This window comes from Mastomys coucha, unplaced genomic scaffold, assembly GCF_008632895.1.
Source record: "Mastomys coucha isolate ucsf_1 unplaced genomic scaffold, UCSF_Mcou_1 pScaffold21, whole genome shotgun sequence".
Taxonomy (NCBI): Eukaryota; Metazoa; Chordata; class Mammalia; order Rodentia; family Muridae; genus Mastomys; species Mastomys coucha.
Window position 1 is genome coordinate 176,677,166 of NW_022196904.1, and position 17,782 is coordinate 176,694,947.

Genomic DNA, 17,782 nt, shown 5'->3' on the forward strand with positions numbered 1-17,782 from the left:
TTTTTTTTTTTCCTTGAAAAATTGTCTCTACAGACTTACAACAGCTGTGCCAGGCTCTGCATAAACCAAGAGACAGTATGTCTAACAAGCACTGCTATGAAGACTGAAAACTGTGTGGCCAAAGTAAGTAACAGCGCTCAGCACTTCATATTCTAGCACATTGCAACAGAGCTGTACCTGTAGGTGCCTTTATCAGTGCTGTCACTGCAGGTGACCATGAGATCATACATTTATGAAGACAATATAGCAGGCATTATTTTATACCGAGTGAACTGAAAGCTGGGTTTTCTTTCTCTTGAGTTGCAACCGAATCTTTTTATTATCCAGTTCCGTGGATCAGTGAGTTATTATAAGATGATGGACAGTTTACTTTGTACCTTCCTTCCTGGTTCGTTTTTATTGTTTGTTTTGCTTTGTTTTGTTTTGTCTACATAGCTGTGGCTGTCCTAGACCTCACGAAATAGACCGGGCTAGCCTTGAACTCAAAGATCTGCCTGCCTCTGCCTGCCTCTCAAGTGCTGAGATTAAAGACAAGTACCACCATGGCTGGCCTCCCTGAGTGTGGTGTAGTACACTGGAGATAGACTGATAGTGACAGTTTGAACAGAGATCCAGTTATATTGTGCCACTGTTACTTAATAAATGTCATATCTGGCCAGGCATAACCGCACATGCCTTTAAGCCCATTGGGAGGCAGAGGCTAGCCTGGTCTACAAAGCAGAAACCCTGTCTCCAAAAACAAAAACCAAAAGAAATGTCACATTTGGTGATTTTTGAATGAAAAACTGTTTTATATGTCTACATGGCCTAAGTCTTTCATGTATAAGTATGTGCTATATCTCTAGATATAAAAATAATATTTAAAATTAAAAGCTTTAGAGCTGAAGAGATGGCTCAGTGGTTAAGAGCACAGGTTGATCTTGTACAGGATCCAAGTTTAATTCTCAGCACCCACGTGATGTCTCACACCCATCTGTAACTGCAGTTCAGGGGATCCAGTGTCATCTTGTGGCCAGTGTAAACACTGCATGTGCATGGTACATAGGCATTGGGTCCGTTTTTCTACAAAAATAATCTTTATTACCATTTAGGATTTTGTTGTTTTACAGTTTTTCCAAATTTCAGCTTAATCTATTCTTTCTTATTTACTATTAGAGGTAAGATTTTGTTTATATCATGTGGACTCCATCTTATAAAATTCAAGAAAAGCTGTCATTTCTTTTGGGTTATTACAACAAAATATAAACAGTAGCTTATAAAAAATAACTTTCTTTTGTATGACTGTGACAATAGATTCAATGTCTACTTAAAAGTTCACTCTTGGTAAACGGAGCCTTGCCGCAAGTAGTCTCAGGATGAAAGTAGTAAGCCAAGTTCTCCTGGGTCCCCGTGGCTCTGTCCTGACGTCTCCGCTCTCATACATTAGGTGCTTAGAGAGGAACACCATCAAATTTATTGTCATATAGTAGCAATAATAATTTTTATTCTATTTCCTAAAACATATAGTAATCTCTAACCCTGCTTTATTAGCTGAAAACATATTATGTTGTATATTGGAATTAGCCATATGAGTAATGTCAGATTTATTTTAAATTATAGCTGCAAAAGGTAGGTTCATCATTTATGTATTAAGTCCACCTCTTAATTTGCTACAAAAATGAGGACTAATGTAAGTTAAATTTAATTTTCAGTTCCTTAGTAACAACTTGCTCATGCCACTTGGACCCTGGGTGGGGGCTGGGTGGGGGCTGAGTGGGGGCTGGGTGGAGGCTGGGTGGGGGTTGGGTGGGGGCTGGGTGGACTGTGCTTTCACGCCTTATGGATGCTGCTCTCACTTTCATCACGAGTGAGTTCCTTCTGGCAACACAAGGCAAAGTCTTAGCATGAGCACCAATCCTAAGATAGGGCGACAGTTTAATGAGTTCCATTGAGAACTGGCCAACTGAGCACCTGCTCCTTTTGTTTTTCTGTACTTGATAAGCCAGTATTTCTGAACTCCTTAGCCATGTCGCTGTGTGTCTGTACCATGTGGGGGTGGGGTAGTTTCTCTTTCCACCCTCTACTTGAGTGGTGCACAGTTAGAAATCTTCTGGCATCTGGCACAGTGGTGTCATTTCTTCCGTGCTCTTGAGTGAGGAAATGTTTGCCCTTGCTGCTCACCATCAGTCTGTCTCCTTGCTCCCAGGTGGTGACCTTCTCGTCCCATTCCTGCCTGACTTAACATTATTCTGACACCTATTTTCTCTCATTGTACCCATAACCACTCTAATTGAATAATGATTTCTATAATTTCCATTTGGAACACAACCAACTTCCTGCTTCTTTTTATTGGCCCACATCCTGTCTTCTAGTTCATTGCTTCAGATTTGAGCCAGATCATCAAATAAAAATATGTAACTGAAAAAAAGTGTTTCCTACAGTGGCCTCCACTAGCCTGGTGACAATGAGAATTGTCCTTTCTCATTGCTAAACATGCTTTGTCTGTGGTGACTTCATGGTGTCTTTCTGGGCCTCATTTACTGCTTCACCTTTACTTCCTAACAATGGTTTGTCTGCTACTGATTCAGGGTGTGCTCCAGTATGGCCTACATATCCAACTGTCTCTGTGAGAGAACCACTGTAATACAGTAATGCCAGCCCCCTGTCCCCTTAGAGTTCAGAGCAACTGAATTCCAGCCTTGCACCTTTTTATTAACTATCACTTGTCTGCCTTTTACAGAAGGCGTTAGTTCTTCTCAAAGGCAGGAATAAATGACCCTGATAGTATTTTGTGTATGGCTCTCCTCTGTCGGGTACTGGAGTTTTGCAGTTCCTGTATGGAAAGGGTACTCCCTTTAATTTGTAATAAAATGTAAGAAAGCTCAGCTGTTTCATAATTTACCTTAGGTTGACAGCAGTCTCCTGAAGCTTAGCTTGATAGAAAGAGGTTCAAGAAAATATTTAAAAGTAAAAGTGGGGAGGAGTCCCAGTAATATTTGAAGGCATGAAGTATCTTGTATGTGGCTTGGTTTTTTTTTTTTTTTTTTTTTTTTTTTTTGTCTGTCTGTCTGTCTGTCTGTCTGGTGTAACTCTGGCTGTGTGGACCATTTTGGCCTTGAACTTATAGAAGTCCACCTGTGCTGGGAATAAAAGGCGTGCCCCACCAGGCCTGGCTACTTGATTTTAAAGCATTTCGTCTGCTTACAGCGCTAGAGTTTATGAGGTTTGTTTGGGGATGATGAGCTCTATATTTATTGTAGCTTTAAATGGACAGTCATTACTGACTGTCAACTTAGTCTTTCAAATCTATAATCACTTTGTACCTAATTGTCAACCTTCATGTCTTTTTAATTATGAAAGAAATTGAGAACATTAATTTTTATGTTATCTTTCTATTGACTTTATTGATGTACTACAGAAAATTTTGGTTTGAGGCTTTTCCATAATTTACCTTTATGCCCCACACCCCTTCCATAAACATGTATAGTTAAAATTGAGTTGTTCAAATACCTCTACCTTGATTCCTGGCCTAGACAGGGGTAGTTCTGTCTTTGTTTAGAATAGGTACATTCAGTGGTCTTGTATACATTCTGTATTTTTTGTTGTTGTTATTTTGTTATTACTGTTTTTTATTTGAGACTAATAATCTGTGTGAAACTGAAACAGAAAAATGTGATGTTCCTTTCTACTCACTCCAGATTTTGATAGAAGACTTGTTTTATTTATTTCCAAAATTATATCCGCAGGAAACAAGCTGTTTAAATTCAGATTATGCTGAAGCAAAATGGTCCTGGTATGAGAAGCAACGTGCTGTTTTACGAGCACAGAGTCCCTTTTCTCATAACTGATTGATAGTAAATATTTTCCTGAAGAATTATTGCCAGCCATGAACAGTGCAACTGTTTCACTTTTTCCCGTGCTTCTTGCTGTACCAGCCACTGTCGGTAATTAAGATCTACAATTCACAGTGCAGACGTTTGCACTTCCTCTGGGTCTGTGCTATTTATAAGGCATTTCAGCTGCTCCGAGTTTCTTCTGAGTTTTAAACTACATGTTAACAGGCTTCTTTAGTACACTGCTCCACAAGAGCAACTGTGTCCACACAGGCCCTTCTGACAGACCTTCACTTAGCTCTGTTGTGAACACAACAAGGTGTAATTGTATCATCAGGGCCAAGATGATGAGGAAAACTCACAAGTATAATAATTTTAAAGAAGCCAGGAATGAAATTCAGAACTAACCTATTTTTTTTCATTTTTAAGTGTTCCATGTATTAATGGTTACCAAGGTTTTAAGAAATACACAATAAAGTGACTTATTGGTTAGAATTTGTGTATTTGTCAAATTAATGTGAAAAGATATTCGCTCTAGTTGTGCATGACTTTTTGTCTCAAAAGACTTGGAACAAAATGGATTAACAGATTGATAACACATTTGTTGTATAACAGAAACCTGAAGTAGTACATACCATTGATAAAGCAAGTGTCAACAGAGATCTTAGTTTGTGTTAAAATTGATCAAATTCAAATTAAGTCCAAAAGAGAATTGATTTTAAAAAGCCCAGTCCCATCGAAGAATCTTCATGAACGATCTCCCAGATTCTAGTCACTGTGCAGGCATGTTGCTACAGGCACTTGTTGTTAAACATACAAGAGGAAGAAACAAGAAACTGAAAGCTGTCAACAAAACATGTTTAAAACTTTGCCTGGAGTGGAGCTCAGCCTGCTTGTTCTTAAGCCTGGAGTTCAGCTGCATTGATTGTGCATACTGGCCCCCAGCATCTTCCAACAGAGTAGATCTGCACAGGCAGGCAGGACACAGATCTCAGCGCTGCTTCTTGATGGCCCTTGAATAAAGACCGAGAGCTGCTAAGAAAGCGATTCCAACTCCAATGCTTGTGTAAACTTCTCTTTCTCAGTGAACTCTCTATGAACACTTTCTTGGACAGCGTGGTTCAGCTGTTGGAGGCCACTGATCTATCTGACTGAGGCACTTCAAGATGCTCAAAAGACCCCTGTTCACATTTCTATCTAGCCAGGGAGCCAATAAGATTGAGTTTGTCTTTGTGGATTGATCTAGATCAGCATGAGATGAGCCCAGTCAGTGTCTTCCTCAGTGAAAAGGGAAAGGTTATGGGGGAAGAGGGTGAGAGAAGAAAGTTCTTCATCAAGAATTGACTGCAGTATTGCCTACTGATGCATGTCGGATCGCCTGCACAGAGAGATCACATGCCTTCTCCAAAAGTCAAACGATCAATTCGCCTCGTTTTGGCTCTGTACTTAATGCACAAACAGTGCGATCTGCGGGGCTGTAATTGCATTGTTAGGGCCAAGGAACAAGCCTGTGCCTTTTCAGCAGACAGCTGGCAGGGAGAGAGGCATGTTGTTAGGAAAGAGAGAGGCAAGGCAAATAAAATTACTGCTAACGCTCAGAGATCGGCAGGAGTCCTACTTGCCTAATCTTACCGGTGGGAGCAAGCGGCTGTTGTAATCCAATTATAGCAGCATAAGCAATTTGTTAGACACTCCGCATAATGTAACAATTTCCCAATAAACTCTGACTTGTAATAACGTCGGCAAGAGTCCGCATAAATCTGCCCGAATGGTGGGGGCTGGAGCGTTCGGCTGGGGGCTTGTAATTGGCGCCATCAGCACGTTTTGTGGAGTGCAGTATGGTGCAGTCTTTTAGTGCAGGAATTTTAAGGAGAAAGGCATGGCACATGTTTCTTAGAAAAAGAAAAGTGGCCATTAAAGGGGGAGCAGCAAGAAGGGCACACTCTTGCCTTCACATTACCTAGGAATCTCAGTGTAGAAAGAAGACAGGAGGAAGCCATGTTTCCTTCTAGTTCCAGAGAGGCAGGATGAGGGAAAGTGTATGGATTAGTCAGAATCCTTTATTACTTCAAAGCATCCATTTCTGTTATTTGTAACCCCACTCTCCAGCTCCCTAAAAAAGCATGTGGGTAGCATTAACAAGATGTTCTTAGCTAGGTAAGCCTGCAAATGTCAAAATTAAACCCTTTTCTTTAGAAGTTTAGTATTTTCTTTATAACATGAATATATTATATGTATTCACATATAGTGTATGTTTGTGCCCAGGACAAGTCCCTGCAATGTTATCTCGCCGAAGAACCTTTCTGTAGAGTTCTGCCTTACGGTATAGTAAACCATTGCTTACTGAGAGGGGTTCAGCTCAGCCTGTTTGCTTGGCTCATTGTACTAGACTGCCCACATGCTTATCAAATTCTAAAATGCACTGTGAATATCTGTAGTATTAGGATTACCAATTAGTTGGTTGAAAACTCACATTGATTAGAAGTACAGTGTTACTTGAAATATACCTGTATTGTTCTTACAGAAATAGCTTAGGTTCCTAGGTAATAGTATTTCTGCTTTATAAAAATATTAGAGAGCATATTCAGGTTACACTTTGTTATTGATTGGTGTATATAGTCACAGACTGAGGTGTTTATTCGTACAAGGTAAGGGAGATGAAGAGTGCTTTACAGATGTCAGTTAATAGATGCATTTTCATGCTTCTGAACATATTAAATGTTCCCTGCTTTCTTATGCCAACCCATCCCTCCATTGCTACATGATTTGTGTCAAAACCACACTTTCAAAATAGGCCCAGGATTCTCCAGAATACCCTGTTGCTGTGGGTATTATCACAATAAATATTTACTTTCTGTGTAAACATTTCCTTCTATTGAAGCAATGGTGCCTTGTTTGACTGGAGCTACATCAATAAACTGCAGTGCCTCTAATAAAGCCACTCAGTGTCTGGGTTTAACTAATGGCTGATTTTCATGACTTTGACAGTGAGCTGTGTGCGTTATTTTCTCCTGATATTGTAAAAATAATGAGAGCAAATTAGAACAATCAGTTTACACAGATAGCTCCTGATTGGAGGCGATGGGCAATATGGCAGCAGGTAATCCATCTTCGGGCTCCTGTCACATTAACTTCAGCCGTGTGAAAAGATCAGGTGGGGTAAGCAGGGATCCTGCCCAATTGGAACACAGAAATTAATGAGAAGAGCATTGTTCTGTGATCAACCTTTTAATTAGCAAGAGCAGAAACAGAGGGCGTGGTGAAGACAGCGCCTCAGCTGCACAGTGCCAGGCACAGTTTCTGCAGGGCAGAGGAAGCTGTGTGGAGTAGTTGCCTCTCTCCTGCTGGGTAAGCATTGCAGTTGTGCTCCAGGGCTCGGCTAAAGGTGTTAAGAAGTGCCCCTCCTTTCCAAAGTGATGCCACAAATACAGTCAGATGTGTTAATAATCATAGACTCTAATTCTTTTGGGATTACTTAGGGTTTTGATTGCCAGTACTTTCTTTGGTATTGTATTCTGGGTTTTACATTTTGATTAAAACAAAAACAAACAAAATGAGTAACCATAGATATTAAGTGCTGTGAAGTTGTACCCTGCTAGCCCCCCCTCATTCCTTTATCGTGCAGTTTTTCCTGCAAGTAACACAAGGGTTTTATGGATTGGAGGATTCTGTCACTTTGAGTTATTTAAAAGAGGAGCAAACTCCAGGCAGCAAGCCGTGGCATATTGAAATTGGGTTCCTTTCCTAGTTCTGTTTATTAGGGAATTTGCTGTTTTGTTTGTATATTGCTTGTGCCATTGGCTTCTCAATGTTGGCACTGTGTTATTTCAATTTATGTAATTGAGAATTGAATATCAATCAAGTATGATGTTTATGGAAGGAAGAGGGGGATAAAAGAAAATCTGTGAACCTAAAAGCTGATTGATTCATTTAAAGCTCAGTTCTAATAATGTCGTAACCTTGTTAATCATTCTTATAATAGAAAAGTTGTGTAGCACAGTGGACGGTATTAATGAGAGAAAACTCATAGCCAAATGAGCATGTGCTTATTTAGATTTATTTATTTTTTATTCTATGTGTATGAGTGGTTTTCTGCATTTATGTATCTGTACCATGTGTGTGCTTGGTGCCATTGGAGGTCAGAAGGGGTTGATGGATCCCTTGGAACTTGAGTTATGGATGGTTGTGAACCATCATGTGGGTGCTGGGAACCGAACCCAAGTCCTCTCAAAGACCACTGAACTGTCTCTCCAGCCCAAGCATGCTTTAACTTTGGAAAAGTATAGGATGACAAAACACTTCACAGTGTTCCAGTCTTCACCCTTTAAAAGTAGTGACGTACTGTAAAGACCACTTAATGCAGGCTATGTGTTGGATCCAAATGTATAGAAACTAAACTTCATTTCTTGATATGAACAGTTAATTGGCTTAAGCATTATTAAATGGATTAATACAATTTGATTATATGTACCTATCTGAGTTTAGAATTAGTAGGATAAAAAAACTATACTATACTATACTATACTCTAAAATATAGTTAGTAGGACTTGTTCAATCATTTACAACTAATATAGATTATACCTATCATTTCTATAACTCATTAGGCCTTTAGCTGTAAAATATTCACTCAAGTCCCTAGTACTATGCGTTCATGTAAAATGCAAAACAAAGGTACTTCATGTCTGACTTCCCTCTGTTCTCAAAATACTTAATATTGTCAGAACAGGATTTTAATTTGTATAAGCCAGTTTTAAGGTCAACGCCATGATATCAGATAGTGTCCAGTATGTCTCTGGACACATACTTCAACATATTGATGCTATTGTCCATGTTAATATTTTTAAAGCCCACTCTGTTCCTCAATGTGGAAGAGAGATTTTTGTTCTTAAAGCTATCATGGGTTCTCATGGATATTGGCAGAAAAATACATTCTCCTTTCTCTGTGTTTGAAAGTCTCAGAAGCCTGGGTTCGTAAGTTCTTCATGAATAGGTCACATGGTGGAAGAAGATCATTTGCATTCTTGTGAAACCTGAACCCTTCTTTTGGACCTTCCCAAGCCCATGAGCTCAGGATCCACACATGTAAAATTTTATTCTTGTATTGTGACTTCAGCTTGTAAATACTTTCCCAATCTATGACAGGCTTCTTTAAGAATTTAACTCTGTTGTCCTCCTTTCATGAGAATCTAGAGCTCATCTGCCCTGTAAGTCTACTGATACTCAACCCTTCTCCAGAAAGATGACTTCTGTCATCAAGGATAGGGTTCTGTCCTGCAGGTTTTTATTGTTTATACTAATAATTTTATAAATGTCCAACTCTAAGTAGGTAAGAAACTCCCTTTGACTTCCTGGAAGAGCAAAGTACCCAGCCACCTTAAATTCTGCCCACCTCCGCATAAGCCATGGGCTCAGCCTTGAGAAACTGTCCTTAGTCCTTAGGAACTTACCCAGTTCATGCTTGTTTCAGGCTCTTATGCAGGAGATGGCTGGACCTTTGAGGCTGTTCTACTCCTGCACTCCCACACACAGCAACTGCCTTCATTCCTTGATAAAATTGAGGTTTCATTTTGAAACACACTGGCTATGTGGCCCAGCCTATCCTGGAACTCACAGCCCTTCTTCCCTTCACTTCCCAACTGCTGATATCACAGATGTGCACCCCATACCTAGTGCCTTGTAAAGATTTAAATGTTCATTTTGTTTCTTATGCACCCCATTCTCACCCTCAATAATAGAGATCTATTTAGTACATGGGACATGCTAGGCACTTTCAGCCCCCAACTCACATGTTCCTTTTCCTAAAGCTTCAGTCTTGTATCCATAAGTTTGTGGAAAAGCAAATACATGAATGTGTTTTTGCGGCTCTGCACTTAAGTACTGCAGTCCTAACCAGTTTCAATGCACTGCAGTACTAGCTGTGTGTTACCTGATGAGATGATGAACCCTGAAGCTTACCAGCAGCCTACCCCACAGTCTTTAAGTTAAAGAATTAAGATTTCAGTTGAGATTTCTCTGAACCCCAAATCCTTGCTCACCAGAATGTTTTTCAATAGTATATTAAGGCCTCATGTAGTCTCCAACCAGTCCACTGCCCTTTAGAATTTTCTCCACTTGATTTCTGCTTTGACATCTAGCAAGGATCCTTCCCACCTTCCTGCTGCCCCTCCCCTCTACTGCCTATTCAGTATCTGTATTAGAATCTTCAGCACTTCAGGAATTGTTAGTCAGTAATACGTAATAATCACTTACCTGACAAGCGCAATATGGGACTCAGGTGACTTCATACCACATTTTCTGCATAGAAAATGAGTGGGGCGTAGTAAACAAGTGACTCAGACTGGTGACTCATAGCCTAGTAATTGTTTTAAAAGTTATTCCGGGGCTGGAGAGATGGCGCGGTGGCTAAGAGCACTTGTTCTTGTAGAGGATCCAGGTTCAGTTTGTACACAGGGGATCACTATGGTGCACAGTTCCAGGGGATCTGATGCCCACATCTGACCTCCAAGGGCATTACACATGTACGTGGTGCACAGGTACACATGCATGCACATCATTCATAAAAATAAGATAAACAAAGCTTTTAAAGTTGTTCTGGAATACAGCTCTTTAAACTTATAAACATGCATTGTTAGTCTTTATACAGAAAACTCTTTCCCCGCTTAAACTTAGTTATTAATTTTGACAATTGAAAGCATAGCTAACCTCTTGGGCTGGCAAGACAGCTCATGGACTCCCATGGGAAAGGAGAGAACTGAATCTTGTAAATTCTTTTCTGATCTCCACATACAGGCTGTGTCATCTTCACACATGGGCATGTATGTACATGGTTGTGTACATGTATACTAAATAAGTTAATATAAAAAGAGACCAAAAAACATTGCCCTTTAAAGGCTTCAAAGCTCTGGTTTTTCTGTCTTCTTTTTAGTAAATGTTTCTGCTTCTATTTATGTTTCTAGATTACAGAGATTGCTGATTACATCCACATAGTAAAGGATATCATAATTTAGCTAGACTTTGAAATCTTCTCTCTCATAAGAGAAGGCCAGAGTTAGGATGAGTGGTTAAAGAGGCCATAAGAATTGAAAAAAAAAAAAAAAAAAAAACCAAAAAAACAAAATGTCAATGCTGAATCTGCAGTATGACTGTCTGTGCATCCATTCTCTGGGGAAAAAAATAGGAGTTTTTGACAGGTAATTGTTATGTGAATTTCCTGTACAGATTTATAAAACCACACAAGAAATTCTTGCTCACAGAAGAAATGAGATGATGAGACACAGGGATGCTAAAGTATTTCCTGAAGATGGAACATAAATTTAACCACGTTCTTTCTTCAAATATCACTTCAGATTTAAGCCATACTTTCTAGAAATATCTATGAGCATAAGAAATTTAACTATACTATTTTTTCTTAGATATAAGAGGGAGCCAAAAGAGAAATATAGGGAGAAAGTCATGTTTAAAAAGTCATGTTTCCTACAGTGTTAACTATGGAGTCTGTAGCGTGACTCTGTAATGGAATATCATGGCAGGGGGTATAATACTGTAAATAAGATGAATGTGCCACTTGTGGATTAATGGGCAACCTAAAGAGTAGCTTTATTTACATCAGTGTGTGAGGTTCATTTTCAGTTTGTATTTTTTTCTTACTCTTGGGTTTGGAGTTATTATAGACCTGACAGTTTAATTATAGACCTTAAAAAAATCAGTTTCCTTGGTATTACTGGCATGGCCCCTCCTCCCCCTTCCTCTTCCTCCCCCTCCCACTACCCTCTCCTCCTCTTCCTCCTCCTCCTCCTCCTCCTCCTCCTCTTCCTCCTCCTCCTCCTCCCTTCTTCTTATTGTTTTCTAATAAAAGGTCTCACTCTGTAACCCAGGCTAGCTTAGATCTTGAAGTGCTTCAGTTACCCCCCCTGATGTGAGGTTAACGGTTTTTTGCCTCTAGAGATGTGAAATTGCTTTACCACTCATTTTGTGATACTAGCATGTCCGTTTTTTGGGGGGTTTTGTTGTTGGTTGGGCTTTTGGTTTGCTTTTGATGATTTATTTATTTATTTTTGCTGAAGTTCATGCCCTGTCACCACCACCAGGTGGTAGGTTTTTGTTCTTGTTGTTGTTGTTTTGTTTGTTTGTTTACTGTTTATTAGTGCTTTTCAAGTTGTTTCTTAGTGACCTGTTTGAGTTTTTAGATTTATGAGTGGCAGGTTGATAATAAGATGAAAAATTTTGGTAGGGAAAAAATGTTTCCTTCATTCTTGAGTTGTGTTTTTAAAAATTAATTCTGCATCATACTTTAAAACTGATCGATGAGAGAAGTTTTCTTTAACTTTTTCCCTGGATAATAACTTAGGGCAAAGAAATGATTTCTGAAATGTATTAATTCCATGAAACAAAGCTTTTGATTTTCATTTTGTTCTGATAAGTAAACTATTAGAATTATACGTATCCTGATTACAATACTTCACTTGCAGTAACATAGTTTTCTATACTAAATGATTTTATTACTGCTACCTTTTCGTTGGTTGTTTAGGTGGTCGTTGGCTGCAAACATAATGTCATTATTTAGTGCTTTTGAAACTTGAAAAGCTTGAGACTCAAAGTGTTAGCTACTTTCTGCTTTTCCTCCATTGAAATGTACAAAATGAGTTATTCCGTTTACATAGTCAGCCATTTATTAGTTTTTGTTTTTAGTATTAGTTTTAGTTTTTGTTTTAAGCCTTTCTTAGTTTTTTTGTCTGTTTGTTTGTTTTAGACAACATCTCACTCTGTACCCAGGCTGGCTTGGAATTTGCTGTGTAGTCTGAGCTGAGTTCAAACTCTGAACAATGTGCCTCTCAGCCTCCTGCATTCTGAGATTGCAAGCATGAGTCGCTATGCCTGGCTTACATGTTACCTGTAAAAGTCAGATTGTAGTAAGACAAACGCTGTAGTTTACTAGGGTTATTTTTCTACTGGGAGAGTAGAGTCTCACATTATTTGTTGAGTTTCATTGGCTTGAAATAAAAATGTCATGAATTATGTTTTTCACATTTTCTTACTCTGTGTTTGTTTGCAGAATATGTCCAAGGTTGCACGTACATTCCTGTATGTGAAGGTCCGAGAACAGCTCGCAGCCGTGGGTGCTCGTCCCCACTCTCGGGCCACATCTGGTTCATGAGGTTTGGCAGCACGTGCCTTTACCACTGAGCCAACATGTCACCCCAAATTCATTTCTAAAGAACTAGATTAGAAACCCTTTAACTTTATTGAGCATATAATGCATCACACTTTTAACTAAAGATTTTGTATATGTCTTTTGTCCTGCTATGCACTTGGGTTAACTTTAACTCTGATCAGGCAGAGAATGTGAATTTTAATTCAGACTAGAAACATGGCCCTGTGCTTTCAACCACTGTTTACACATGTTAGTGCATAGAAGACTAAAGTAGATGCTGCAAAGTGGAGGATTATCTAAAAGGTTGTCTGTGGTACTAGTTATATGTTAAAGTAACTATCAAAAGCTGCGAAGTGGGGATGGTGGCAGTGTGTGAGCTGGCTTTAGAAAGTCACCCTGCAGAAGCAAGTCGGAAGCTCCTCATTCTCCTTTTCAGCATTCTGTATTGGATGATAAAAATTTTAAACCCCTCAATTAGCAACCACGCAAAACCACAAGTGTTTATTGAACCTTGTAATCTCCTCTTGTTGTCGGTTAGGATTTTCTTCCAGGCTTTGATTGTGTGTAATAAAACTGTTGCTTAATTAATGCCAGAGTTCTGAAGCCTTTGGTTGCTACAAAAGAGAGAGAAATGGCTAAACCAAGAGGCAGCATCCACTAGCTTTTCTGTCATGTTCATTTAGAGCTGTCATTCTTGTTCTAGTTGATGATAGAGAGCTCCCAACAGACACAGGTGAATTGAAAGGGAAGCTATAGTGAATCCTGTCTGAGGAAGACGCAGTTGTGACTGAGGCTCTCCGTAGGCTAATGAAGAACTGTGTTCAGATGATATTTCACTCCTGGTTTGATCTGCCCTTGGAATTACTGTGGCCATGTTAATATGACCAAACTAAGGTGGCTCTATGGAGTGTGAAAAAAGATTGATGTCTACCATATACTATCTTGGTGGAGTGTTCTGGTCCATAGCCAGGACATGATTGAGAAGTCACACGGACTTCTTTTTAAATAAATAATAAAAGTAAAATGGTAAAAATGTACTTTAAAAAGTTGCTAAACTTCCTTAATCACAAATATGCTACTCTGTTACACACACACACACACACACACACACACACACACACACACACACACACACCCCGCTTCCTTCAGTTTCCTTCTCTGTCTACATCTCCATACGTTCCAGGTGGGTGGGGGCCCCCTGTGATATGCTAGCAAACAAAGATAGGATTCTTTGGAGCTAGATCACTTTACTTGCCAAATAGGTGAGCTCTGGATTCAAACTAAGAAAGCTCAGTGATAAAGGTGTAAAGTGATGGAGAAAGACACCCAACATCAACTTCTGGCCTCTTCTCACATGTGCTCACTGCTCACACATACACATGCAGGGAGCACAGGAAGGTTGGGAGACTGGTGAGATGGCTCAGTAAGGGAAGGTACTTGTTAGAGTGTTGATGACCTAAGTCAAGTCCCCAGGTTCCACACTGTAGGAGAGAACTGCCTTCCACAGGTGGTCCTCTGACCTCCATACATGCCCCCAACACACGCAAAACAAATTAGCAAATAGACAAATAAATAAATAAATAAAGAGGGTCATTTTAAAAACAGCTAAAGCTTGTTTCCAATCACTATTTTAAAAAATTCTTAATTTTCAGAATTCAAGCTATAGGATAATCCCTATTAGTTTTCCTTAATGAATTTACCTTTAAGAAAACTGTATTTTTTTTTTCATGGTTCGGGAACTTATTATCTGATATTATATGTATATTGATTTTTGACAAGAATTTTAGTAAGCAGTGTTTCCTACAGTGTGCAGGGTTGAAATTCAGCAGTGAAAAATGAACCCTTTACTTCTGGCTGCTTTCCCAGAATGGCTATGTATATGTTACAGTTGTTGAACTTTTAGCATCTGCCCAAATTCTATGTAGATGGGGTAGGATTGCAATATTGTGTCTAAACTATACTTTGTGATGACAATCAAGCATGAGGTAGACTTTGTTGGGCAGAGGCATTGCTACAGTAGTCATAATTCTCTCTGGCTGAGGTACCAGTGATGTAAGGAGTTTGCAAAGACATGGGAAAAGAGTCTAGACTTGAAGTTCAGTAGCCTCTGTTGTACAGGGGGTCAATAATGCTAGCGAATACTTGTCTTAGAATGGGTAGAATTGGGTTAAGCTTTTGCAGCCACATCTTGCAGTTGTCCTCCACCAAAGAGCAAGGTCCTCCCAGCCCTGACCTACTTTGCTCCTGCAACCCTGTGGGCTCAGTGGCTATGCAGCCAGCAGCGTAGATGAGACAGGAGATGTTTCTAGTAGGAAGTGCTTTTAGTAGCATGTTTCTTTGTTGGTAGAACATAATGTTGCCACAAATCATGAATAAATATTCCAAATTCTCTCATATTATAGCAGTTATAACCATTTTTAAGCCTCCTTTGTAAGTAGATATTTCTCTCCTGGCTTTCTGTACTGTGAACTTAACAAAACTGGTATAAGCAGCCTATTAATTATTCATATCATAGCAACAATTAAAGCAAATTAAAAATAAAAATCACCATATTGCATTTAACTGTGGCCAGCACCAAATTGTGTCAGCTCTGTAAGGGCCTGTGGTGTTGCCTTAGTTAAAAGTGCTAGAGGGAGCTCTAACCTTGCTCAGAGCAGTAGCATGTGGGAACAATTGTCTGTGAGTGGCTGCAGGTCACAATAGGAGATAGAATCTCAGGCTCTTTTGTAGTAAAAATTTTAAAAAAAAAATTTTTTTTTTTAGTTTAATGACTTCTTTATATTGGAAAATAAAGGTTAGGACGCTCTATTAATAACTAGACAGATTGTGTGACTATAATCTAGCGATGTTAGGAGTTTCTGGAGTTTGAGTTTCCTCAGAGTGAACAAGCCTGTACAACAGCAGTCTAGCTGTTTGAAAGGGAGAGAGAAAGGGAACGTAGCAGCCCGCTCCTGCCCTCCTGGGGTCACACTTATCCTCACTTCCAGCTTCTTACCTTAGCTCTGCCTGGCTCTGAACCACACAGCATGTAGCCCTTACCGTGAATGGTCAGTTGGATAAAAAATATTTAAGAATCACCCACGTTGTTGCACATAATTGCAGTCTGTATATCCTCATTGGTAATATTTCATAATAGATTATCTTACCATTTATACATTACACTGTAGGCAAACATTTGGGTTTCTTTCAGCTTTTGATAATTTTTAAAAAAAACTCACATGTATCTTTTCATGAATATGTAGATGAAATACATTCACATGTATATGAAACTAGGAAAGAAACTAGAAACCGTTGGCTTCAGAGAATGCAAGATCCCTTTGTCCTTTACCCTGCCAGCCAGTGCTTGGTGTTGCCTGGCTTTTTACTGTAGCCTTCTGGAAGAGGACAGTAATGTCACTGTCATGGGTGTGGGTAAGAGAGGTGGGGGGTTTTATGGTGGTTCTTCCATCTCACACACACCCCTGCATCCCCAGCCCAGTGGTTGGGTTAAAGCCAGGAGAACAGGAGGTAGGTAGGCACCTACACTGAGCCATGCATCTCTAGTCAGGCTTTGCTTTTATACTGTGTCCCCCCTCAACTTTCTTCCCTAAAAGAAACTCAAAGACTATGTAACCGCTTCTAAGTCTGTATTCAATAGTAGTAAGGACATTAATATCATCACTACATTTTCTCTTTAATTTCTGTCAGCAGCTACCTTTGTTAAGAACATATGTGCTGTACCTATGTGTATGCACATAATCTGTTATTATATCAATCCTCAGGAACAAGCGGTGTTAAGAAGAAAAGAGGGAGAATGAGTGAATAGCTTGCTAAGGTCACCCAGTTCATAGATGACACTGGACATGATCATGAGCTGGTTCTGAGGCTCTTCATTTCTATCTTTATAACAGTCCAGTCAGGCTGGAGAGATGGCTCAGCAGTTAAGAGCACTGACTGCTCTTCTGAAGGTCCTGAGTTCAAATCCCAGCAACCACGTGGTGGCTCACAACCATCTGTAATGGGGTCTGACGCCCTCTTCTGTTACAGCTACAGTGTACTTAGATGATAAATAAGTCTTTAAAAAAAGAGAGAAAGAAACAGTCTAGTCTTTTGCTTCCTCCGTACTGTGCCTTGGTTCCATGATGTTATTCTACAAACTTCCAAGTGCTGAGATTGCAGGCATGAACATACATGTTTTGATCCTTTGTGCTTCCATAGCCTGTGTTCTTACTGCTGCTGTCCTAGTCAGCCCACTGTCTAGTCTTTCTTACTTAAAACACAGGCCTACTGGATTGTTTATTACCAAAACCACTGCTGTCAACTAGCATGGTGCATACGTGTAATCTAGCACTCAGAGGCAAAAGCAGGAGGATCTCTTGTGAGTTCAAACCAACCTCGTCTACATAGTGAATTCCAGAACAGCCAGGGCTATATGGAGAGACCCTGTCTCAAGATGATAATGGTGATGATGATGAAGAAGTTTTAAATTCTACTCTCATAGAACCAGGTTCCACAGATTCTATTTCTAATGTCCAATGAAACTTAATTCTTCCAAATGGACACCCAGGCCCAGTGTGTGGCCTTTTTTGTTTATTACAGTAGCCAGTATGTCATCCCAACTGTGGGCATTTTGATAGCCTTTGGAATCTGAAAGAAAAAAATAATCTAGTACAGCAAGCTATTAAAAGGACAGAGAACAGTCACTGTCTGACATGAGATTGAACTCTTGATAATAAAGCATTAGGGGGTTTCATGACTGTTCTACTCTTTGTGTAGTCCTACTACTTGGATTTTGCCAGTAAATAAAACCAGTTGGTATATAGCATTTCTTTTGCCTCTG

General features: G+C 39.6%; 1 protein-coding gene across 18 annotated transcripts in view; it reads left to right on the forward strand.

Annotated features, from left to right (window-relative positions):
- Positions 1 to 17,782, forward strand: part of Btrc (beta-transducin repeat containing E3 ubiquitin protein ligase) — a 168,304-nt gene that overhangs the window by 107,175 nt on the left and 43,347 nt on the right. For all 18 annotated transcript variants that reach the window (XM_031390467.1, XM_031390468.1, XM_031390472.1 and 15 more), the window contains one exon: positions 34 to 123. In XM_031390467.1, coding sequence (XP_031246327.1) covers positions 34 to 123 — 90 coding nt within the window. The remainder of the gene's footprint in view (positions 1 to 33; positions 124 to 17,782) is intronic.